At 49.5% G+C, this 25876-nt stretch overlaps 1 protein-coding gene across 1 annotated transcript in view; it reads right to left on the bottom strand.

Moving 5' to 3' along the window:
• Positions 1 to 25876, bottom strand: part of LOC112121730 (melanophilin-like) — an 82403-nt gene that overhangs the window by 1260 nt on the left and 55267 nt on the right. The window contains exons 10-15 of the mRNA XM_026653980.1: positions 24528 to 24611; positions 21536 to 21724; positions 8977 to 9132; positions 8128 to 8220; positions 3971 to 4028; positions 9 to 106 (exon numbers count right to left, since the gene is read on the bottom strand). Of these exons, the coding sequence (XP_026509765.1) occupies positions 9 to 106; positions 3971 to 4028; positions 8128 to 8220; positions 8977 to 9132; positions 21536 to 21724; positions 24528 to 24611 (678 nt within the window). The remainder of the gene's footprint in view (positions 1 to 8; positions 107 to 3970; positions 4029 to 8127; positions 8221 to 8976; positions 9133 to 21535; positions 21725 to 24527; positions 24612 to 25876) is intronic.

Raw genomic sequence — 25876 nt, 5'->3', positions numbered from 1 at the left:
AAGGTTACCGCGAAGACGCGATCTGCTTTCCTGTTCTTCCCGTTGGGGTTCCTCTGTGTCAAAGAGCCTCGGTAAATGGAGTTTCGATCAAAGGATTCGTCGCCGTCTTTACAAAAATAAAAGATAAAATAGCTTACGTTGGTGGTGTTGATCTAAGATCACGCCTGGGTGACAAGAAATGCACCTGGCTCTTTTGAAATAGCTTCCTTGCCCTGCTCCGGGCCTGAGTCTCCTCTGACTCACAGCAGTTTTACACGGGTGTGTAATCAGTGAGTTACTCCCGATTGACACTACTGTAAACCAGAAGAGAATTAGACCCTTCATATTCGAGGCGAACAGCGCGTGAGCCAGGTCATATTCCACCTCAGTCAGAGGTGTCAATTACTCACTCAGCCACTGTTGTTATTTCCATTCATAATTCAGTATCTACATTTCCTGAATGTGCCTGAACAATTCAACCAACGGCCTCCTGGTTATTCAGCCAGCTGCTCGCCTCCGCGTACTCATGATTCTAGCAGTGACTCCTGATTTATATTTATATGTCCCCCCTCTTCCCGTTCAGGGAAACAGGAGGAATCCACCTTGGAGACGATCTGAGAGGCAGCTTCACAGAATCTATTACAGTAGCGTGTCCAGCTACCCTGGAAGTGGCTTGATAATTTCTCAGAACAGGTTCTTGGCCAGCATAGACAAGGGGTGTTCAGAGTGCAGGTGAGAGCACCATGTGGCTGTCTTACAGCCGGACGGTACTGTCTGCATGTGGAAATGTAACTCCCAGCTAAAGGCCTGGTTCTCCTTGACTTTGCATCTGTGTAGTCTTTACGCCAGTGGGTTCTCTTTTGACCTGGTCCCATGACTGCGGTGGGACCAGATCAAACTCAGTGAGATAGTCGGAGAAATAACAGCAACTCTTGACTTGTGCTCAAATTAGTCCAGTCACCTTCACTGCTGCTGTTCAGAGTAGACACCAGGGCACCTAGGCACCATGGCAGGTGCATTAGAAAGATAAGGGGCCAGATCCTCTGTCCCTCCCATGCCCCCTGCAGCACAGATGGGACTGTTGTAAGGCAGCAGCTGGGGATTCTCCTAGCAGAGGGATCCTCAGCTGGCCTGGGGGGTTGTGCTGAGGCAGGGCTGTGGTTCCTTGGGAGCCATCCTCCACCAGCACCAGCGGGAGGTGCACATACTGGCCACCCGAGCACCGCAGATGGGGAAGGAGAATTCGCCTGGCAGAGGAACAGCACCGGGCGCTGTAAGTGGCTCTCCATTGCTCCTCCCTCAGAGGCCCTGCGGAGGTGCTTGCCGGGGCTGGAGGCCGGAGGAGAGGTTTTGGGCTGGATGGGGAGTGGATTAGCTGCTATGGCCATTCTGGGCTGTGAACAGCTCTTAGGCAGCCCTTGGGAGGCTGCTGGAGCTTAGAGCAGATCCCTGCAGCAGCCCAGAAATAAGCTGGTTTTAAGCCCCTTGTGTGCCAGCTTTGCCCATCCACTCCCTGGGGTGCATCTTTTGCGCTGTGCTTCCAGGAGCCCTCTGCCCAAAAGAACAAAGGCTCACGTACCCGCTACAGCTGGGTTCTGCGTACACAAGGTCTTTACGGGATCACTCTGGTCAGAGCAATGGCTGCTCTTTGAAAGCAGGGCCGCGTTTACTCTCCTGCAATGATCCCACAGCAAATCTACTCAGTTCACAAGATCAGGCAAGGTCTGCACTGCCAGCTCAACCTGCTGGCTACATATTGAGCCGCGGCCCCTCGGCCTCATGCCTCATCATTAACAAGAAAGAGGCTGGAACTAGAAAGTAGCTGAGGATGTAGCGGATATAGGAGCGGAATGGAATGCAGCCTGTTCTTCAGCAGCTACGCTGGCACTGGAGCGGGGCCGGAGATACAGACTTGTTTCTGTCAAACTAAGACAGGCTTCAAAAGGGATAACCACTGTTCTGATCCTGACTGTGCACTGAATTTTAAACGATCAAGGGTTTTTCTTTTAAAATCTATTTGCCGGAGGTTCTTAGCGACGGAGAAAGACAAAACACAACATTCTGCATAAAAACCGCAGTACCACCGAAACACGGACTCGGGTTCCTACGCTTAAAGCATCAGACAAAGCCGGGGTATCATCTGCAATTCTCCCTTCCTGCACTCAGAGCAGAGCAGCTGGTGGGCTCTCTGGTTCTCGCGTGGTTCTGCTCTTGGCAGACCTTGCAAACACCTTTCTGATAGGAAAGTCCTCGGGTGTGCTGGAGCTGTGGGGAGGAGGGGCAAAGGGAGCCTTACAAGAGCTTTTTGTCTCCCCTGGGAACCGCTCAGCCTGTCTCTGCCATTACACTGCCTGGAGATCATGGTGCATTCCAGACATGTCCCCAACCCAGCCCTGTTATGCCTGCCTACACTGGAGGAGCTGGGAGGAATTCTCTGCTGCACAGTTCGGTCACCTTCAGCGACTCTCTGCACCACTGAAGCCTTAGCACGGGCCAGGATCTGGCCCCATGTTGGGCATGGAGGCTCCGAATAGCAGGTTAATCACTTCAATTCCTTGGTAAAGGGACACAATGGGCCAAAATCCCCCTTGGAGTAAGCAGATGCCACTTGGCTGATTTCCAAACAGTTGGGCCCACTTACAGCCAGGCTGAGCGTGGCCCATTTTTGTGGTACATGGCTGCATCCGAAACCCCAGCTACAGGGGTTCTTGCCGCAGCGAGGCACAGACCGGCCTATTGGTCTCCACTGCGGCATACGGTAGCAAAGTATAAACTCCCGTTAGTTAGCCCGCCGCATTGAGGGGGACTGCATGGTACACTGTGTAATGGAAACGTCCTTAGCACCAGCAAGTCCCCCTCTGAACTCCCGACATCCCTACGGACCCGGAAAAGCCGGGCTTAACGAGGCAGCTTTTTGAACCTCTACATAATCTCCCATTCGCTCTCGCCTCATTCCAATTTCCCCTATCTGCATCCTCCCCTGCACACCCTTGCACGTCGTTGACCTGTGGGGAGAGTGGCGAGGAGATACAGAGTCATTCCGCTCCCCTGTGGGGGCGCCTGGGGGATTAGCCTCCTGCCCTGACGTCAGCGGATTGCCCATCGCTCTCTCTGCATGCCTGGAGCGCAGCACCCCGGTTATCTAGCTGCCCTTTCAGGGGAAGAGCCAGTGACCCCTCCTCACCAACAGAGTGAAGGGACCTCGCTCCTTGTGAGATTCAGACCAGGAAACGTGCCTTGCAATTTGCTTTTAATTGGCTGGGGGGGGGGGAGGGATGGTAAAGTCATTCTCTGTATTCAATGATTGCTTTTCCCTTTCCTCGCCACTCCTTCCCCTGCTCAGCACTTATCTAGAAGGAGAGCAGCTCTTTCTTCAATCCCGCCTGCAAGCTTATGATTCAAGATAAGAGAGAAGTGGAAAAATCATTTCCTAAGGGCTCTTGCCGACAGCGGCCAGGGCCTAACATATCCAGAGACCTTCCCTTCGCCTGGCCACGGCGGCTAGCTTTCGGGTCTTCGTCTTCTCTGAGACACTTCTAGCAGCTGTAGCGTAGCTGGGCTCCTGCCCCTGGAGAAGAGGTCAGAATGGTGATGGTCCGGGGACTGCAAAGATGCTCACATCGAGGAAAAACCCAACAGGGGAGGGGCAAATATCGTAGACATGAGGAAGAGGGGGAATGCTGACGATCTGTATTGCCTTAGGGGAGTGGAGAGTACAGAATTCTGTTCTCTGCTGGGAGGGGGCCAGGAAGATTTTTAGCCTTTTGCCTCAATCTGGCCAGCGGACTCTACTTCCTTTCCTGGATCCTGCAGGCCTAGTTCTAAAATCCCACTCCCCTGCACTTGCCATACCAGCTCCCTGGTTGAAAACCATGGCCGGAGGCCAGACAGATGTGACTTCCAGCCCCCACAGTGTGGGACATGAGTCCCCACAGGGTTCGACATTACCCCCACCCTTTCCTCAGACACAAGCAGAGAACACAAACCTTACCGCCAATTTCAAGAGAACTGTTGAATTTTCTCCTTAACACCTGTGGCATAGACATTACCTAGAAGAGAAAGGAGAGGAGTCGTCGTTAATCTCTGGGACTGTTTCCTTTCTCTCAAAGCGCTGTGTGAGGGGGGCAGTGGATAGCCTTAAAGCTAGGCTCTCCGTCTGGGTTTAGGAAAGATACCAGTCTCCAACACGCCTTCGCATGGCCATCCCGGTCAGAATCAGTCAGCTGAGTGTGTACCGGTGGGGACGCTGTGTTTACTAGCTGACTGTACCCAGAGTACACGGCAGGTGGGTGGGGGGGAGACACACAAGGGGAAAAGCAAAGCAAAGATCATTGTTTAATTCTTCCCCAACACAGAACTCTATTTGACAAGAGAAATCCTGACAGCCCTCCTGGAACTAATTCTCGTGCTAGGAAGCTGTACCTTAGACAGCACTTTGTTAACCTCCAGGTGAATGGTTGGGAGGCTGGCCACCATACAGAAGCCTGCATTCTCCAGAGGGCTACGAGATAGTATTGCACATTCAGAATGAAAATAATGCAGCATTCGTAACAGGTACCAGATTTGTGGCCCGATAGTCAGAGGGACCCTCTATAATAGCTACCAAACAGCTAGCACCAGTGCAAACTGCCCTAAGCGGCTATGCCGTCATGCCTCAGCCCTGAGCCGGAGTAATCGCTTTAGCCCCGAGTCAACAAAGCATTTACGCGTCTGCTTAAGTCTACTCCGATTCAGCCATGTTTTGCTGACTAGGGATAATTTGAGTCGGTGGACCAGTGGCTGCCTCATAACACGCCCTGGTGGCCTCAGAACGGCCCTGCATGCGGCCCCTCCTCTGTTTCCCCTCTTGGATCCCCAAATAAACTCCATGCAGGGTTTTCCCAGTCAAACCATAACAGCCCTCCTTGGGGTCTGATTTATTAACTCAAAGCTCAGAACTAAACACCCCTCAACGGGGTACAGCCCAAATGCCCCGGTCTGGTCAGAGCCCTTCCTGCCTTAGCAAGCTATGCCCAGCCCTTCCTAGCTGCAGCCATTCTCCTGGTCTCAGGGTCTGCAGTCTCACTACAGCCCCCAGAGCTTCCGCCTCACTGCAGCCATCTTCTGCAGGAAATTCCCTGGTTCCCTTCAGGCGGGGCTCATCCCGTTATCAGGGTTGGCTTGGTCCCAGGCTCTCCAGCCCAAGGCAAGCCACCCTGCTCCAGGGCCCTTTATGTAGGAGAGAACAGTGCAGTTCCCATGCCCATTACTGGCCTTTCTGCTGAGTCTGCCAACAGCAGCTACCCATTATGGATGGTGATACATCTGTGACGTGGAAATGTGTCCATTAGGAATTGGCTGAGTCCCCCAAGCACATTTCACACGGGTTACCTGATGTCTCTTCAAAGGGTAGTGGCCAGAATCACTCCAGCCTACCCAAGGTTTCTCTGGTTTGTTTTAATCACCTCACTGATAGCCAGGAGACATCTGTGTACTCACTTTGAAGTCATTTGGTGATGCCATCTCTGAAGAGTCCGTACTTTGATCTCCTGGGCTGCTACCTGCGTTCCTGGGAGGCTGGAGCATAAACAGCTTGGGACAGGAGAAATGTAAAAGATTTCTATGACTTCTTCAGTGCCAAAGGACAAGCGAGAGGCACAACTGTCCAGTGGGCTGACCACAGCAGCTGGGACATTTGCAGCACTGGTTCTCCAATGCAACTCATTCACCATGGTGATATCAAGGGAGCTATGAGTTACATTAACTGATGGCTCAAAGAGTGGCATTGAGTGAATAGCTGATCCTGTGGGTAGAGCACTGGGTACTAGGCCCAACCCTGATACTAAACGAGGTAACTTAGGGCAAGGTACACCACCTCTTTGTTTCCCCTCCCAGCGTTTGACTGTCATAGAATCATAGACTATCAGGGTTGGAAGGGACCTCAGGAGGTCATCTAGTCCAACCTCCTGCTCAAAGCAGGACCAATCCCCAAACAGATTTTTGCCCCAGATCCCTAAATGGCTCCCTCAAGGATTGAACTCACAACTGTGGGTTTAGCAGGCCAATGCTCAAACCACTGAGCTATCCCCCTCCCAATCTTGTCTGTTTAGATTGGAAGTGTGTCCCGCGCGATCTTGCTGCCAACTGGCAGAGTGCATAAGAGTTACAGGAATCTCCGGGGTCTGGCATTTACATTCTGGTTCATCAAAGAGTGTCACGTGAGATGTCTACATAAAGCCGGTGTCACACTGGTCATCAGTGTCATTGTGAAATGCGTGTGCATGTGTTGTGGAAAGAGTTACGAACCTACACTGAAAATTATGTTCTTAAGGTCTAAGGACTGGTGAAAAGCAGGTGTTCTTTCAGACAAGAAACATTTATCGGTCTGTTTACATGTAAATTAAGTCTTGTTTGGTTCACACTGGGCCTCCACTCACAAGCCTGAGCCGAATGCTAATGAAGCTTGTGGAATCTTCATAGAAAGGAAATTCACAGGAAGAGGAAAACAGCAAGAGTTTTTCTGTTCAGGGGCAATACACTGAACTTCGGAAACCATATCTGAGGTACATACGAAATACTGTGCATTCCTTCAGTTTGTGAGGACAACTTATCAGCAGGCTTGAGCCTATGAGAAGGGATCTCAACCAAACCAGCTGAAAACACTAGGGAAAGTACTTGGGGTAAGTTTGCTTTCTTGGAGGAGGTAAGGGAATACCTTGTTAGTTAAGTTTGGCTCCAGAAAGCACATTCTGATTTTGTTTTATATGTAACCACTTGTTTCCAATATCCTTTCCCACTCTCACTTGAATCTCTGTTCTTTGATAATAAACAAATCCTTGTTTTCATCATAGACAGAGAGACTGGGAGTGAGCTAACAGTTGTGGTGATGCCAAGTTCCATCCTGCACGGGGGTATGTGCTGTTCCTTTGGGAGTGTTGTGAGAATTCAGTGGAGCAGAGGTGGGGCACTACAGAGGGGTTGGTGTGTACCCATTGCTAACCTGCACAGAGACAGTGAGGCCTGCAAAGGCCCGGCAGGCCGTGCTTGTGTTGCCAGAGGCTGTTGGTTTCAGGCATGGACAAGGCTGCTTCCCACTAAGGGCACGTGGTACCTCCCAACCCTGGCTACTCCGGGGGAGTGTCACAGTGTGGTTTTAGGGGCAGGGCTGGTCTCCTACAGTGTGTGTGGACAGTGCCTAGCCCCGTGGTGTCCTGGGACCTCTAAGCACCACCACAATTCCAATAACAACAGCCAGGAGATAAAATCCCCTTTTACCATATGGATCTCAGCTCCCCTTGGCTGACTGATCCTAAGAAGGTGGGAAAGTTCTCGTGTCCCAGTTTTAAGGGGTGGTACGCTGACATGGCAATGGTTGCGGCAGATGAGGATCTCATGTCTAAAATGAATGGGGAAAACTGAAGATTTCCTGTAACAGATGGGTGGGATTTCTTTCTTATAAAGGAGGAGGAGACAGTGTGCAGTAAACGAGTTCCTTATGAACAGAGGGCAAGGGGCATGTAAATATGTAAATATATGTGCAGTGTCTAGAGCACTGGAGTGGGACTCAGGAGACCTGACTTCTATTCCCAGGCCTGCCACTGGCCTGCTGGGTAACCTTGGGCAAGTCACTTCCCCTCTCTGTGCCTCAGTTTCCCCATGTGTGAGAGGGGGATAATGCTACTGCCTGCCTCTGCAGAGCACTTTGAGATATGCTGATGGCAAGTGCTGTAAAAGAGCTAGGGACTGTTATCCCAGAGCTGTTTTGTTTATACCGTATGTAGAATAGCACTTGGGTTAAGGGCCTGATGCAGGAACCGGCAGGGGAAGCTTTTAGTCCTGGGCTATTCAGGTGGTCAGACCAGATGGTCATAACCGTCCCTTCTGGCTTTAACACAGGGGTTCTCAAACTGGGGGTCAGGACCCCTCAGGGGGTCACATGGTTATTACATGGGGGGTCGTGCGCTGTCAATCTCCACCCCAAACCCCGCTTTGCCTCCAGCATTTATAATGGTGTTAAATATATAAAAGAGTGTTTTTAATTTGTAAGGGGGGGGGTCACACTCAGAGGCTTGCTACGTGAAAGAGGTCACCAGTACAAAAGTTTGAGAACCCCTGTATCCCATGCACATCTGAATGCTGGGTACACCCTCTGCAGGCAGACACACTCACCTGTGTGCTGTATTTCTTCTTTGGCTTTTCCACTGGTTTCACTGTCAGCCCAGCAGCACTCAGAGCTGCGATTCGAGACTCTATATCGGAAACCTAAGAGAAAAAATGCACATAACTTCCCACAGGTGCACCCCCAGAAACGACCACGGGAGCTGGGCAGATCCCAACCACCACCAATTCCTCTGGCGCCACCTCCACTGCAGCCACCGGCCCCAGTGCCTCGCCCGCCAGGTACATGCCATGCTCAGCCCCCGCTGGGTTGGAGAGTGAGCCCACCCTGCACTTATTCCGCAGCAGTGGTTCCTGTCCCTCTCCGCCCTGAGTGTTGCAACATGGTGCATGGCATTGCAGCGCCACTCAGGTCTGGCCCAGCCGCCCCTCCATAGATGGAGACAGAAGGGTGGATGGGCCAAATTTGATTGGTGTTGTGACCTAGAGAAAGGGGGTCGCGGCGCCAGTCAGGTTTGGCCTGCCCACCCCTCCAGACAGACCAAACCTGAATGGCACTGTATCCCGCACGTGCAGGGTGCGCTATCACTCGGTTTGGGGGCCCTCGGCAAATTGCCCCCCGACTGCCCTGCTGCCAGTGATATACACTGTGCGTAATGTGCGTACGGCTGTGAAAACCACTATCAGTATGGCAGTGTAAAGGAAACGCTCATTCAGAGTTTATTTTCTTACTGAGTAAATGATGAAGCATTTAGTCGTTGCCCCAGCGCTGTGTTTGTACAGTGCCTAGCACAGCTGGGAGTCTGATCTGAGACTACAGCCCCTAGGCACTAATAAATAACAATGCAAGAACCAGCCTGACCTCGCTGGCTCACCCACTTTGTACAATTGAGCTATTACCTCGCTCTCGGCACGCTGCATCTGCACGGCTGCTGATGCCACTTTGTCCTCCAGCTCTGACAGCTCAGAGTCTGTGGTCCCGCTGTGCCGCGCACGTTCCTCTAGGTCCCTCGGGGTTTGGTCCAGCCCGGATGTCTTCCCAGCAGTCGTGCAGACCTGAAAAAAAGCCCTCGTGTGACTCACCTCGCAGTCAGGCATCGTCTGTTCTGCCGTCTTCCCATTCTAACCCCTGCAGCGTTGACACAGGCTGCTCTCTTATGTCTCGTTAGACAGTCCTCAGGTTACCATGGACTCAGCCCCAGATGGTCTCCATGACTGGCGAGATCAGCGCCGTATAACTGCAAACTTCTGTTTCGCTGAACAGTCTGTACCTTTGGACTCCTGCAGGGCTTCCTTCCCCTAAGTGACTGGGCCATTTCCTCCCCTTTGCTCTTTTTCAAAAGCAATTATCGCTATGGCGAAGCCGTAAAAGCTCCTTGTGAAATACCAGGACAAAACGCCACGACCTGAATGCGCGGTGTCAGCATCTGAGCAAGGATCCTCATGTCGTGCATCGAGACTAGGAGGTAGGCACTTAGAAACAAGCGCAGGCTGCTGTGTCCTGCTCCAGCATGTTTGTAAGGAGAAGAGAGAGCGAACAACACTGCCAGGTTGTGAACGCCTCCTGTCTTCTGTAGCTCTAAGAGCTCTGTGCGGTGTAGAGATGCTACACTTTGGGAGCTGGAGGCGTAATTAACTCACCAGTCCCTATCTATAGCATCCTTATGTTCTGAAAATACATTTTTGGGTAGGGATTCCTCCATGTGCCTACCAACAAGGTGTAGCATTCACATGCTGACTGGGGTCTATTTGAAGATATGTGTAAATGTTTCTTTCTAGATAAAAGGGTTAAAGAAACATTATTACCCATCCTAATACACCATTTGATTACCATTACGTTTTCGGTTTATTGAAAAATGCTTATTCTTGATGATTCCCATCAAATTCTAAAAAAAAAAGATTGGTTTACTTGATTTTGAGAGATTTTCATGAAAACGTACCATACATCATTTCATTGTTGTAGCTGTTGGTATTGTTATAGATCCAGTACAACCAACGTACAAAATAGTTGTATTCAGAGCCCTTTTTTTTGGTCTAAGCTTCTTGGGGCAGACACTGTCTTTTTGGTCTGTGTTTGTACAGCGCCTGGCACAATGACATCCCGGTCCCTGATTAGGGCTGCTCGGCACTATTGTAATACACCTAATAAATACAGGACAGTGCCCGGCACAATGGGGTCCTGCTTAAGGCTATGATTTTGGCATGGAAAATTGTTGGTAAATTTCACGGCAGAGGTGCTGGAAACAATCACGGAAAGTCACCGAATAATGTGGTTTTCTCTACATCAGCATACACATGTGTGTGTGTGTGTGAGGGTGTTTGGAAGGTAAGGCCCATGGGGGGGAGGGGTTGGAGAGCAAACCTACTTGACACTTACCCCATAGTGGCGGTTCCTGTCCTGGAGGGCTGGGCCCTGCTTCCTGCTCTGGGTGTTCCAACCTAGCACACAGGGTTGCCACGCCACTTAGGTTTGGCCCAGCTGCTCCTCAGTCTCCATTTATGGAGGTGCTGCCGGGCCAAAGCTGAGTGGTGCTGTGACCCCATGTGCTAGGTTGCAATGCCACTTGGTTGGGGAGCCTAATCAAATGGGTTTTTATAGCTGTTTCCAAGATGTCAATGATTTTATTCAAATTCATAATTTCCATGACAAAACTGTAACCATGCCTGGGGTTCCCAGGCACCATTGTAATACACCTAATAAATAACGTACAGCGCCTAGCGTCATGAGAACGTAAAAACATAAGAACATAGTACGTTCGTACTGAAGAGTACACACATTGAACACTTGATTCTAAGTGTTATGTTGAACAGAAGTGCCACGACTACCTTGATACCCATAAGGACTGAGTCAACGTTTGATTGTACGAGACATTAATAACTAATATGCAAAATAGCCCTGTTAAAGTAAGAGTGCCAGCGTACCGCTCACACGCTTTGCTGAATGATCCCATCATCTTATTACTGCAAATAGTCTCTCCTCCCCCATCCACGGCTCCCTGGCTTGCTGTCCCTGTGCTGTGTAATGTGTGAAGTCAGAGAGTTCACTCTCCAAGGCAGGAGGCCTTGCACTGGGAGGCACCTAGTACAGGGTAAAATAAATTCAAGTACTAAGAATCCAACCAGGGAAGAGAAACCTGCCATGTGCCCGAGGTGTCCAATGAAACCTGAAACATCAGAGTGTTGTGTATTTCGAACTAACTGCAATTATCTGCCCCAGCTATTTGGTAAATCGTTTCAGTGTGTCACTGACCATCACAATCTGTTGGTGGACAATTAAAAACCACTCCGAGAAGTTACTTTACAAACACTAATTAATGCTCGGAACATCCAGGGGACGGAGACGGGAGAGGGGAAATGACTCCCCCAGAGTGGCAGTATTACTCTGGAGTGGGCAGCTCCCACCTCGGCGATCTGGCTCCACCCCCTTCCTGTTGCTTGTGAACAACCTCGCTGAGGTGAGTACGAGCCCCCAATGGTTTTAGAAGGCACCTAAAGTCCATGGCTGGATTCCCTCTTTGTGGGGAGGAATTCAAAGATGGAAGCTGATGTGAAGGGTCACTGGGATGTAGCATTTCATTCAGAAACCAGCACCACTGTGGTATTTCTGAGAAAGTTTTGCCTTTTGTAGCTGTATTTTTATGACTAAACTCTCTGATGAATGAATGAAACACACAGTATAAAAACTATTCCCAAACTCAAAAGCAAAATCCACCAACCCAGACCTCACTTTGCTCACTAAAACTTCCAACACTATCTACCAAGGTCAAAAGAAATGACTTGGAGGTTTAACAGTTCCACTCCCAGTCAAGTGATCCATTTCCAATACACTATAACAATACTATACAGCATTACTTACTACAAAACACTGCATGGGAGATGCTACGCAATAGTGAAAATACAAACTTACCAGCTCTACCCACACTTGCATAATCCTACACTACCATATTAGCCACAGACCGATCACTCTATTCCTATTCATAAAAACACTCTCCCACTCCACTGACACACCGCACTATGAGAAATTGTATAGAACCTGAACATAACGTACTCCATGAGCCCTCTTCAAGCTTTACTACACATTGATCCAAACCCCAGTGTAGTTCATGGAAAGACTCAAGCTGACTCCAAAGGGCTTTGGATCAGGCCTTTACAAGTATAACGTCAGCGATATCCACCCAACAGCACACTTCCATTCCAGAACGGGGCAGGGGGCAAAGTAAAGTTTGGGTGGTTGGTAAGGGGTGAAGGAATGACATTTTAATTCAGACTTTCCCGCTACCATAGAATCGATCGAGTGACTAATAGTTAAATGGAGATGGTGTAAAACGGTCACAGGATAGGAGACCTGTGCCAATAGATCAAAGCTGGGCACACCTAGAGGGAGTGTGTGTGTGTGTGTGTGTGTGTGTTAGTTACACCTGGGTGGGATATGAAGTAGTAGATGGTTGAGGGCCATGACAGGGAGACTTCTCCCCATTTAAAACGGAACAGCTATGGTGGTTCCATCCCAGCCCAGGAACCTGCTACGCTGGGTCATCCTCCTGAGGTTGGCTTAGGAAGCCATACAGCACTGCTGACACACCAGAGGAGCTGATGCTGCACATGCTTTAAGACCTTTTAAACATGTCATTGTCTAGTTATATTAAAGTGGATAACAGACTCTGCCTTTCCCTGACCTCTATGCCCTTTCTCAATGGCCCCGGTCTCCTGTACAATCGTCACTCATTCCTCATCAACCTGCCATTCTCCTGAAGGAACCCCTCCTCCCACCTCTCCCAGTGCGAGAATGGACAACTTAGTAAAACATGCACAAGGGGCTAGAATATTGCTTGGAGGCAGTGGGCCAGTGTGACAGAATGTACCTGTGTCCACACCCTACACACTAGTGTAATAATCTTTGTACAAAGTACGCCTTGTGAAATATCATTTGAAAACTCATAATTTGCTGGTCACTATTGTCCTGATAAAATACATGCAACAACACTGTATGTGAAGATAGAAGATTCCACTGTACAGTGTTCTTAACACATCTTCCAAACTGAGGCTGGCAAACAGACCTGTCTCAAACAAAGGAATGGGGGCTCTGCTTAATTTGCATCTAAGCACTAAACAGAGTCATCAAGCAGGAAGGGAAACAAAAGACGCTCCAACAGGTGACGAAAAAGCAGCAGGGAACATCCTTCCCTATAGACTCTGTCTTCTGAATCTCAGCCGGAAATGTTTTCTAAGAGGGGGACTGACACTTTAAAAAGAGGGAAAAACACCCCAAGGCACCCCCTCCTCTCTCTCTCCATCGATTCACTGCACCAGAAGTCCCAAAGGAAGCAGCATTGAACTGGAGAAGGGGTCCTGACCTAAGAAGTTCGGTCAGTAAGACTGCTGAGAGCATGGGATGAGAAAACCTTTCTTTGAATTTAACATAGTTTGTTAAGTTAGGCACCAGCTGTGTTTAACCTTTATTTTTCACGTAACCATTTCTGACTGTTATGCCTCATGATGTGTACGCACTTAACATCTCTATCTTCGTAGTTAATAAACTTTTTCTTATTGTTTTATCAAATCCAGTGTGTTTGAATTGAAGTGTCTGGAAAACTCCATGTGGGGTGGTATTAGTTCTATTAAAGCAATAATGGGCTTGATATGAATTTGTACCGTCCAGGAGAGGACTGGGCAGTACAGGACACACAGTTCTGGGGGGAAATCTAAGACTCGGAGTGTGCTGGGGTCACCCTGCAGTATAATCAAGAGCCGGAGTGTGGCTGGCTGGCTGCAGCACACACACAGACATAACTGGGAGTGACTCGCATGCTGGAGGCTGTTTGTGAGCAGTCCAGACAGAGGCTACAGCAGCAAAGCCGTGCAAAGGGCACCCCAGGTTAGAGGGCTGGGGTGACACAGCTGCTCATTAGCCTGGATTGCACCCTGGGGATGTCACAGAAAGATCTAGTTGTACCAGTGAGGAATGGAAAGTGTCGGGGGAGGGGGTGTTGGTTGTAGTCTATCAGAAACACCGTGCTTGGAGACGACTAAGAGTTGAGAGCTCATCACACTGAACTCAATCAACACTCCCTGTAGTCTACAGTAGTGCTCCTCTGCCTTTCTCATACCAGTCTAGAGGTCCTCTGCCTTTCTCATACCAGTCTAGAGGGGCGCTCTCCCACTCCCTCTCATATTGTGCAATGTCTTGGTTCAGGCGGGGGGGGGGAGGGGAGCGATTCCCCTGACATCTGATTCTCAAGGCCCCTGGGGTCCTGACTCTCAGTTTAAAATCTTTGTTTTAACTCTTACGCCTCCAGAGCAAGGGGCTGTAGCCCCCCTGGGCATTTTGCTGTGCCCCGCACACTCCGCATGAGCCCTGCCGATGAACAGCAGGGAGCCGTACGATTTCTTCAAGTTTTCGACAGACTTCGCCCCCCTCCTTCCCGTCTTTCCGCCCTGCAGGGAGGGGAGAAGCATCCTCACCCTGGCCCTCTCCACTCAAGGAGTCCTGCCTGGCTCTCAGCGCCGGGGCTGTGATGTCTCACAAAACTGGAGCCGACGACCTCTGTGAACGCCACACGCAGCCAGAGAAAAAATGTACGTTAGCACATACGCGCACATGCGACAGCCCAAACGGGGGAAAAGGGGTGGCCGAGGACGAGGAGCTGTAATTAAAGGGCTCCCATTGTTCCTTGAGGGCTCTCAGCCGGAGATGGAAGTGGCTCTTATGGAGCGCTTTGATCTCAGATCAGACTTCGTCGAGTACAGCTGGGACAAAGGAACCGTCTCAGAATGCTAGCGACGCGATCCCATTAGCCGCCAGCCTGCACATAACTACAGGCTCCAGGAGCACGCTGCAAGAGGGCGGTTCATGCCCTGGCAGGGTATTTGTACAGCACCTAGCACCAAGGGACTTCAATCTGAGCTGGGATTTCTAGGCGCTGCATACCGCAAATAATAAGGCTATTTGTTTTGCTTGCTGTGGTACACAATCTTCACGCAATCCTCCCCACCATTGCAGTTGGAAACACTCAAAGCCATTCAGCCCAGTTAGACAAATGCAACCGAGCAGAATTTGGTTCAGGGCTTTGGTGGCTGTTGAACCAAAGGAAAGCTGTTGAACCAGCTTTTTGATCACAGCCACAGCCCTTCCCCCGCGGTTTCCCCTTCCTCACACCACTCCCTCATTGTGGAAAGGCAGAAACAGCCACTGGGAGCTACTCATTCCACTGGGGCCGGCCTCGCCCAGCCCCCCAGTCTACAAACACTTACACGAGAGGTCAATGGCGGGAAACGCAGCAGCTGAGTTAGGGTCGTGAAACGGGGAAGTCCTCGTCCACTCAGGTGCCAGTGGGGCGCACTGCTGCTAACATAGCTCTGGGAGCAAGGGAAACAGGACTTTCCAAATGGTTTTGGGGGGGTTCCAGAGAACTGTGGTTGTGAAGACTAAAAAAGAGAGCAGGAGAAGCAGACTTGCCATTCCCTTTCTTTCATCGTCTCCCCTCACAAGGGGTCATTATTATTATTGCATTTAGGAGGCCCGGTCACGGACGGGGGCCCATTGTGTTTGGTGCTGACAGAGGACAGTACACGAGGACAGTAAGGCTTCTTTAAACTCTGGGGATGCAACGTGAAGAGGAAGTAGAAGCCTAGAAGCCCGTTTCAAATGTTTGCTGGCGGCACATTGTCCCGCACTGTAAAGATCCATCCGAGAACGTTCCCAGATTCCACCCAAGAGAAGGAAAGTGACCTCCCGGGCTGGCCAGGTTTAAATCAATACAGGGCAAATTCTTAAAGGAAACTCTGTGGTGTATCCGAGTGAAAGCCCATCCCTGAACGCCGCAGGTTGGAAGCTGACCCTTGTATACGTAAGGGACCAAACCAACCCACGATCCAAACACCCCCCAGACGCTGCACCTCTCTAGACAGAACAATTAGAGAGACGGTACATAAATGCACACAGTGTTTTGGGGTGAGCGGTGACCGGGAGGACCTTGGCCATCATTACTGGGCAGTCTTTAACCTGACTACAATGCGTCTGGCTGCTCTGCTCTCTCTCTAGTGAGGCTTTGGTTTTGCATGGGAGGTGCTTTGGAAAAGACATACCCCTGTCCAGAGACACGGCCCGCAGCGGGCAGCCTGCCAACGGAGGTGGCTGTGAGCGGCTACACAAAGCGGGCAGAAAACCTGCTCTTCCAGCACAGCCCCCAGAAGTGGGTGGTGCTGGCTAGGAAGGGGGCGTGGCCAAGTGGCTGATCAGCACATCCACCCAGCCGCCTTCAATGGCAGGTCTCCTATGGCATCGCCAGTGGATTTTAAAGCTACCTCCCCAGGCAGAAACCCCGAGGAAGGGCACGTGGCAGCAAGATTGTCTATACTTCCCACTCTGGCACTCACACCTCCCTGCAACAGGTGCAGGGCCTCGAAGGCAGGCAAACACAGGTCTGGGTCCTGGGTGGAGCTTCATTCCAAATAGCTTAGTTGGCACTGCCAGCTGTCCGGCGCTGGGTTGGAAAACGCTGGGTTGGATTAACTGCTGGGCCTTGTGTATTTTGGTGGGCAGGCCTGTCACTAAAACAGACAACAGCCGAGAGGAAGGATGGGCATTTGGATAAGGCAGTGGGTTGGGACTCAGGAGAGCTGGGGCCAATGGCGAGCTCTGCCACAGACTCCCTGGGTGAAGCGTTTAGGGCGGGAGTTGAAGGGAGCAGAGTTAGGCCCATCCGAAGTGCTTTTGAAAATCCTGCTCAGCCCTCTCTCTGCTTCAGTTTCCCCATCTGTAAAATGGGGCTAATCTTGCCTTGCTGGCTGATCTATTCAGACTGTACATTCTTTGAGGCTGGGATTTTCTCTCACTATGTGCCTGTCCAGCACCTAGCACAACAGGCCCCGATCTCAGGCAGCTACTGGAATACAAATCATTCATAACAGAGATGGCTGTGGCCCAGCTTTAGAGGCAAGTCCCAATGCTTTGCCTCTCTTCCTTGTGTGGCCTAAGAAGAAAAGCCTTCATTACTTGCATAACCCATGAAATTCGTGCCGCTGCTGCGGCCCCTTCCCGGCCACCCCAGGAAGGTGACACTTGCATCAGGCTGTTTACTTATCTTGCCTCTACTTTCCATTTGAGACATCTGCTTCTCAACAGGCAGCCCAGGGAAGCGGGTGGCTGTTATTTCCGGGACGGGTTCCCGGGGCTGAATGCTCCCTTCCCGTCCTCTAGCCCAGCTGTGTTCCTTGATGCTACACACCCCTGATTTATCAGGCCACAGCTGCTCTTGGTGGGCAGCCTTGACAAGCTGCAGAAAATGTTCCTTTTTCTGCCTCTTTCCCTGCGTCGTCCTGTTTGTATCCTAGGGTAGTGCTGATCTTACTAACTGGTCCGTTCTAATGCTGCACAGAGAGTGTGCTTAGCATCTAATTGCAACATATGGCTTCATGGTACCATGGGTCTGAGCCTGGATATCAATACTGTCCAGATTCTGTGGGGATAGGAAAAGGCATATTACTTCAGCACCGCCAAAACCTAGGAGCAGCCCTTCTGAGGAGTATTGTCAGAGCTGGATGATAAAGCTTGTTCCGCGCCCACCTGTTTCTGGATCAAGCTAGTCAGCCCTGTATTTTGATACACTTAAAAACAGTAAAAAGAAAGACACCATCCTACTCCCTACTGATAACTTCCTAGATACCATGGAGATAGACGCAATATGAACACCATGGGCAGAAACTAACCAGTGTGCTTACAGGGTCGCACCCTAGACAAACATAGTTCCTGGCACAGCATTTAGCAAGGAGGTGGCTAACTCTGTCCATTTGATATTTTGTGGTGTACCTGTGGGTGGAAACAGAAATCTGTCTTTTCCAAGTTGCTTTTCACAGAAAAAGGAGTCTGTTTTTATGACAGTTCCTTCCTTTTGTGTGGCTTTTCCTGAGCAGACATGGAGTTGAATAAAAAATCCCAGATCCAATCTTTGGGGGTATTGGAAATGCAAACCTGGATCGGAATTTTGCAAGTGGCCCCGTTGTCTTTAACATGGATTGAATCAAAACCGTGACTGAGACCGATCTAGATTTTGGGGTGTTTTGAGTCCAGATCCAAATGGCGCAGCTTGAGATCAAGTTTGTTCTCGGACACAGAGTTTTCTAACAAGAAGCATTTTCTAAATATCTGTAATGAACGTCGGGGGAATAAAAAGCACAGGCTCTGTATCTGCTACTGCCCTGTTTGTCGACCAAGCAGTACTGCGAAGCTTCCTGGGATACCTTGACTCTAAGCATGGAGCCAAATTCTACTCTATAGCCAGATTCTCTCTGTCCTAGCCACTTTGTGCCCCTGGAATCTGGTCTGACCGAGCCACCTGAGAATTCCTTTGCAAAGGGGAGCTCTCAGGTAGCTTCTATCCCAACTGCCCCCCCTCCTTACTCCCAAGTGCAGGGGGTATGTTGGGGCTGGGATGCGCCTGCGTTTGCCAATTCATGATTGGTGTTTGGTCTTATGAGATCGTAGCCAGTTGACAAAGTTAGAGCAGACCCAAAGTTGCTCTTATTTATGCAAATGGACTCGGGCCAGTGCAGATGCACCATGAGAATCTGGGAGGTGCAACCTGATCCCTGAAGAGAGAATGTGGGACTCTGTTAAGTAGTTTTCTGGCAAAGAGCCGTTCAGCGAGGGTCCACCATATTGCTGGGGGATTGTGAAGAAGAGAACAGCAAGCTGTAACCCAAGGAGTGCATGTGAAATGCCGGCTGTCCCTAGAATTTAACTTCAGCCCCGGGCTGGGAGACAGATCTTCTCCCAGCACGCACACACACAAACTCAGCCCAGGCGCCCCGTACAGCCACTCGCCACGGCTGAGTCATTTACATCTCCGCAGCCAAGCGTCTTCTTGCCGGATTCAGCTGAACAAAGAGAAAAAGGCCTCATGGAGAAATAAAAGACTCTCCGATCACGCAGATGAAAGCTGCTTTGCACAAGCAGTTACGTGCAACATAGCCCAGCCTCGCTCCTTTGATAGTGAGGCTGCTCATTAAAAGGAGACGTGTCAAAGTGCACAACAACAACAACACGGAGAGCCGGACAGAGGAGCCATTAAAACCCAAAGGAATGCTGACCTCTCCGCTTTGTTCTAATGGAACACCTCAGAAGGAAAGAACAACTTGTGCGAGGCCTGCAGAATACACGAGGCACCAGCCCTTTCTTCCTTTAATTAATATTTGACTCACTTCCCATCCTTTATGGGTTGCCATCAACCACTCATCACCAAAGCTGTCAATACAGACCGACTGAGTCATACAATTTAGGGATAAAAAAGACCTGTGAGCTCATCTCTTTGAGAAGGGACTGAGAGGAGAGGTTCGAGTGTATTAACAGCGCCGAACGCCTCTGTCTGCCGGGGCTTTTCAGCTTCATAAGAACACCAAGTGAATGACCCTCCTCCTGCAGAGCAGGCCTGTCTCTGGTGGGTTAAGTCAGTGAGCGGCTCTGCACTGCCCTGGCTCCCGTGCTGAATGGAACAGCTACTTTCTAGGTGTGAAAAAGTGATTCCAATACATGAAAGTTCAATACAGCACAAAGGACAAGGAAGGATTTATTGCAAAACCCGTCTGGGGCTTTTCATCACTGATGTACCCTTGTGCCACATACACTGCCAGGCCAACACGGGGGCCTGAGCCCAGTGCAGGGTGGGCTGGACACTGGGTACTTCCCTATGAGGGCTAATAGCTAGAATAGTCTAGGCAGGCCTCCCTGAAGACTGGAGGATCTACTCAGCAGCAGGTCCTCAGGCCCTGCCCAGCCACCAGCCCTTCACCTGCTCTTCAGGAAGCAGATATGGAGCAGGGCTGTCGCACACAGGATCCCCGCATCCAGCCCGATTGCCCAGCGGAACCTCTGCTTTAGGAGCGGCCGCGCCACCACAGAGGGGCCTGGATTTGCTCCCAGTAACACTGAGTGTCCCCACCGAGATGGCACGATCCGTGTCCGGGGCTCCAGTTCTTTCACTGGCAACGCAGGACACAACGCAAGAGACGCAAACGTGCGGGTCGCCTTGCTCCCTTTTGCAGTCCGATGGCAAAATCTGCTTGGGACTCTGGGAAGGGCTGCTCCAGGAGGAGGGGATGGGAGAAGTGGGGCTATGTTCCCGGAGGCTGCTCAGGAGACATCTACACTTCAACAAACCACCCCACAGCAGCGAGTCTCAGAGCCCGGGTCGACTGATTGAGACTCGCACTGTGGGGCTAACCGGAGCGGAAAACACGTCCCTGTGCAAGCTGGAGTCTGGGCTCCGAGACCCTCTCCCATCGCCAGTTTTCAGCGCCCGGGCTCCAGCCCGAGCGGGAGGCCTTCACTGCTCTTTTTAGCCCCACAGCGTGAGCCCGAGTCAGTTGACCCAGGCTCTGAGATGCGCTGCTGTGGGTTGTTTTCTTTTTTGGCTGGGCAGGCGTACCCTGAGCCCGGCGGGTTAGCACAGGCCCAGCTGAGTGTCGCTCCTGAGTTCTAGCCCCATCTCCGGCACTTCCCTGACTTAGCACTGCGCGTTTACAGAGCGCCTGACAGCTGTTACTGAGCCAGACCTCATACCAGACCCTGCTCCCCAGCCCTTACAGCCACATCACCTCACTGATGCCCAGCCCCCCTTGACAGGGCAGAGTGCTGGCATTATCTTACACAGGGAATCCCGCCGCGGGTTTGCATGAGTGGCTGCTGCTGGGGAGAGCAGCTCCCCCTTCCCAAGCCACGATCCCTGATGCTGCAGAACATCATGGGGAGAGGCCTCCAATGAACTGAGGTTCCCCACCGTGCGCGCACACAAAACGGTGAGCAAATCTTCCATATTTTCACCCCTCTTCTGCATCAAAGGCAGGGGGCAGGATTTCACCATTATACTTCACTACATTCCCCCCCCCAAAAGAAGCGGGGAGGGCTTTGTACCCTCTCCACTAGCACTTTAGCAAAGCGTTTGCTGTTCTCAGCAGCCCAGACGAATGTCTCTGTTGAGTAGAAAGTGCGCACCCTCTTTGGTGTCTGATTAGACTTAGGGAGGGGAAAAATGCAGGTAGTTTCCTGGCTTCAGTTATGAGAATGATTTGTCTGAAATGCAGGCTAGGGGATTTGTGGGTTGGTTTATGAACCACCCTAAGTCATGGGTTCTCAACTTGGGGCTCATGCACGGGCTGGGACCACCTTGCACTTCCCTTATTGCTAAATGGGAGAGGGAAGCCGTGGGTGTGCGCGTCCCAGTATGGTATAGATTGAGAACAACTGCTCTAGTCCCCAGTGTAAGCATCCAGCCAGGGTGAAAAGGCAAAGATCTTAGGTGCCAACATTGAGGGTCCAAGATGGGGCATAGGAACAGCCAATAGTTACTGGACTGTGGTGCAGTTATAGGATGTTAAGAGCAGAGGGAAGAGTAGGAACATAAATGGAAACATGGAGAATGGTGTGAGAATGGTACTGAGTTTTAGAGGGTAGGAAGCATGCTACCTTCTGAGCATCACTGGGTGGGTCACTCCTGGAGGAGCTCATTTCGGGTTTTGGTTCACCCTTCTTCTTTTCCTCCTCTTCCTCAGAAGAAACTCCTTTGTCGCTGATGTTGCTGGCTAACTCTTCCAGCTTCCTCTTCAATTCCTCCTCTTCCACATCTGCATCGGTGTGGGACTCAGGGGCCGGAGACTAGAGGTAGAAAAGCAAGCAATTCTCAGTCTGTTGGTGTTCATGCAATTTGAATGTTGTTGATATTTTAAAGCTTCCCGGGACATGTCTTGCTAGCAAAAGGATAAAAGAGAGGGTTTATTCAGTCATTTATTTGCTCAAATGTAATGCAATGCTCTTGGGTGGTTTGTCGGCAGCAGAATTCAAACCCAGGACCTCTGGATCTAAAAAAATACGCCTCTACCTGAGATGGCTGTACAGACTCATAAATATCGATGTGATCCAACCACTAGCGGGGGAGAGAGAGCCACACTCCATGGAGGTGGGTTACCTAATCACCACTTAGCATCTATCACTCATCTTCTCAAACAACTAGACCCTGGAGTCTTCCAGCCCACGGAACTCCGTGAGATTCCACAGGTAGTATGACTCCATGTCAGATTTCACATGCAGTATGGATTTCATGTGCAGTATGGCTGGGGGGCAGGGATAGCTCAGTGGTTTGAGCATTGGCCTGCTAAACTCAGGGTTATGAGTTCAATTCTTGAGGGTGCCATTTAGGGAACTGGGGTAAAAACCTGTCTGGGGATTGGTCCTGCTTTGAGCCGGGGGTTTGACTAGATGATCTCCTGAGGTCCCTTCCAACCCTGATATTCTATGACTCAGGGGCCAACTATCTTCATGCAGTTTAAGGCCATCCCTCACATAACAAATACAAGCTGGAGCACACAAGCGGCAGGTTGTATCCTACAATAAGTTAGCTTGATCTGAGAATCCAGGCTAAGAAGCACACAGTGCTATCAGATCCTGAGCTGGACAGGCACCAGCCTAGTCACTTAGAGCAGCCTATCCTAAAGAACTGACCTCTGAATAAATAGGGCTGGTTGAAAATTTTCCATCAAAACTTTTGACAGAAAATGGAGTTTTTGACTAAACAACATTTTCTTTGCAAAAAAGTCTCTGCTTCCTGCAGAAGATTTTGATTTTTTTGTAACAAAACTGAAATATTTTGGCTGAAACCCAAATGCTGAAATACGATGCTGTCACTAGATGCAGCATGGCCACAGGCTCCCATGATGCACTTCTTCCCTTCTGCAAAAGGGAAGAGTGTGGTGCATCATGGGAGATTAGTCTGGCCGGGGAGCCTGGCCTATCAAGGAGAATAGGAGCATGAGGAACACAAACTACAACTCCCATGAGGCACTCTGGCAGCATTTCCAACCAAATCAAAACATTTCAGTTTTTGACCAAAATATTTTGGTATTCAAATTTGTGCTGAAAAAAAAAAATATCAAAATTTTCCACCAAGGAAAAACAAAAATCAAAAGACCAATCCAGCAGAGCTAGTTGAAAAATGGTAAGTAATTTTCTTTGCTCTAGAGAGGCACTCCATTTAAATCTTGGATCCTAACACCCCTAAATTTTGATGATGTTTGGATTTGGAGCAAGCACCAAACTTTTCAGCTTGAACCCATCTTTAATTTTAACCAGGGAGAAATTACCCTCCATTCAAGCCAGACCTGCACGAATCTTCAAAATTGTTTTTGTCCCTTCTACTGAGCTATCAAATGTCATATCAATTAACTGCACGATCCTACGTAAAGGAAGCAAAGTGCATAAATATTCTACAACTGGAAACTCAAATTAGCACTAAGTGACCTACCGATATACCAGCTGATTCAATGTCACAAGAGAATTTAAAATTAAATTGATCTTCCTTGATGGCCATCGAACAAGGGCAATAACATGGAAAAGACAAATGTCCTTCTCAGTTAGAATCTGCTACTCACAACACACCGATTATTAGATTTAATGTAGCTATTGATTCCTGTGCCGTAACCCCAGAGTTCTCATCCATTCTGGAAGCATTTACAAACATATAGGAACATTCCTTAGATCAGTATAAATAAAACAGTCTTGTTCGTGCAGAGAAAGGACTGAAGTGGAGCTCATTCGAGCACCTGTCAGAACACCACTGGCACGTTTGATAACCATTCATTTTCCATTACATTCAGTTTTCCGATGAGGCTCACAAGCTGAAAAATGACAAGGGTCTAAAAGGTTAAACTAAATGGTTAAAAAGAGGAATCATCTGCCATTTGAAAACCATTTTAGCCTTGGACGCAGCTCCAGGACCTTTCTATCAATGGAAAGATGCACACTCACCAGCCAATGCTGTGCCCTCCTGGGCAGAAAGTTCTGTTCCTCTTTCAGAATGCTCCAGAGAGACTGAAGCGTGTGGCAGGTGCTGGGTGCTGGTGTACATTTGGGGAGGGACAGAACTAAGCGCCTGGGGGAGTTGGGTTATATGTTAGTCTGTCTATTGGTGCAATCAATAGCCCAGGATTTAAACAAACTACTTCATCCCTGTCCTTTTAGCCATCACGTCTGTGGCGTGCAGCAGCCTGACTTACTGGGTGTGTCTACACTGCAATCGGGAGATGTGAGAGCAGAACAGCAGGAGTTAGCTTTAATCAAGCTAGAATGGGCGCAGCAGAATGGTTGGTGGCGCAGCTGCCGCCCTACAAGCCTGCCTGGAATCCTGGGTATATGTACCCAGGCTGCAAGCAGTGTAACACTCCTGACTGCAGTGCAGACATACTTGCTGATGCAGCCGGCAGCACTATCCACCTCCTAGATATACAGAAGCACCTCTCCTCCCCAAGTGCTGAGTTGTACAGCAGATTTCTTGTCTACTGCCTATGTAACTGGGAGCCACATCTCCTGACGATGCAACGCAAGCTGCTTCAAAGGAGTTTGAGGAGACTGCGAAAGGAAATGCTTTCGCCTGTGGTGCATAGCCCCCCCAACTCGGCACTGTTACCTCTTCTGAGTGCACCAGGATTCTTTCCTCCAGACGGTTCAGCATGTGTTCAATAGCTGACATGCGTTTGTTGAGTTCAAATATCTACGGGAGAGGAGAGAGAAAGGAATACAGTATAGAACAGGCCCCACCACCAGCACCAGAATACAGTCCAGGGCAGATCTAATCAACAGAATGGAGAATATGGCAGAGAACAGAGCCCACCACCGGTGCCCCCGGCTAAGCATGAAATGCAGAACAGATCACTAAAAGAAAGACAATGGTTGCACTTTTCAAAAGGGCCTAAGGGAATCCAGAGTAGAGCTGACCAAATTTTTCAGCAAAATTTTTTTTTGGGACGAAAAATGCAGATTCGGGTTGACTGAAACATTTCACAAATTCATGTCAATTTCATCATCTTGTTTCGGTCAACTAGAAAAAAATATTTTAGCAAAAATTGAAACGTTTTGTTTTGACATGCTCGGTGTGATTTTTCAGTTTGAAATGACTTCCAGTTCCAAATTTCCATTTTATCTAAACGATTTAAACTGTTAAAAAAACAACACCCCGCTTCAAATCAAACCCCAACTTTTCATTTTGGGTTGAACTCAACGTTTTGTTCAACCTGAAATGAATTCTTCTTTCAGCTTCTCATTTTGACAAAAATTTTTTTTTAAAAAGTTGTTTTCGGGTTGGCCTAAAACCATTGTCTCCCCCTGAGTTTCCAGAAAATTGCCAGTGAACCAAAACACCAGTTATTGGCATAGATCTATCTACTCAAGAGTACAAGTCAAGGGGCTTAGTGTAGAATGAGGTAGGAAAAATAATATGCCTTTCAAATGCCCTTGGATTTGTTCCACTTGAATCTTCATGGCAAACTTGGATTGGAAATGCCAATATCAGAAAGAGGATAGGGAGGGAGGGCGGTTTGCCTGATGCAGGGTTTGCCTATTGGCCAGTCAGGACATTGGGCACTCCATTGTGTTGCCAGTGGTCCCTGAGCCTTTCCATTATTATTGCCCCTGGGCCAGTGAATGGTGTCAGAAAGAAAATCATTTCATGTTCATTAACACACTGGGTCAGATTAAAGTCTGGCCAAGGTTCCACTTCCCATTGATAAACCTTTCAGCCGGCTAGCACCACATCAGCCTCTCTCTAATACACCAGTGGAAATGCTTGAAAGAAGGTAACTATTCGCCGTGACACTTTTTGAATGGAAAACCACACAAAGAAGTGTTTCCTTTGAAATTTTCTGATTTTTCAATTAAATGAAAAATGTTCATTTTTGGTTTTCAAAACCCAAACGTTTTTCAGTTTTATTTATTTATTTTTGGCTGGTCTGTCCAGTGGAGAAGAGAGGACAGAAAACT

Source organism: Terrapene carolina, unplaced genomic scaffold, assembly GCF_002925995.2.
Source record: "Terrapene carolina triunguis isolate 2854851 unplaced genomic scaffold, T_m_triunguis-2.0 Scaffold174, whole genome shotgun sequence".
In the NCBI taxonomy this organism is placed as follows: Eukaryota; Metazoa; Chordata; order Testudines; family Emydidae; genus Terrapene; species Terrapene triunguis.
Note: the sequence above shows the minus strand (reverse complement) of the source record. Positions and strands in the feature narration are given on the sequence as shown.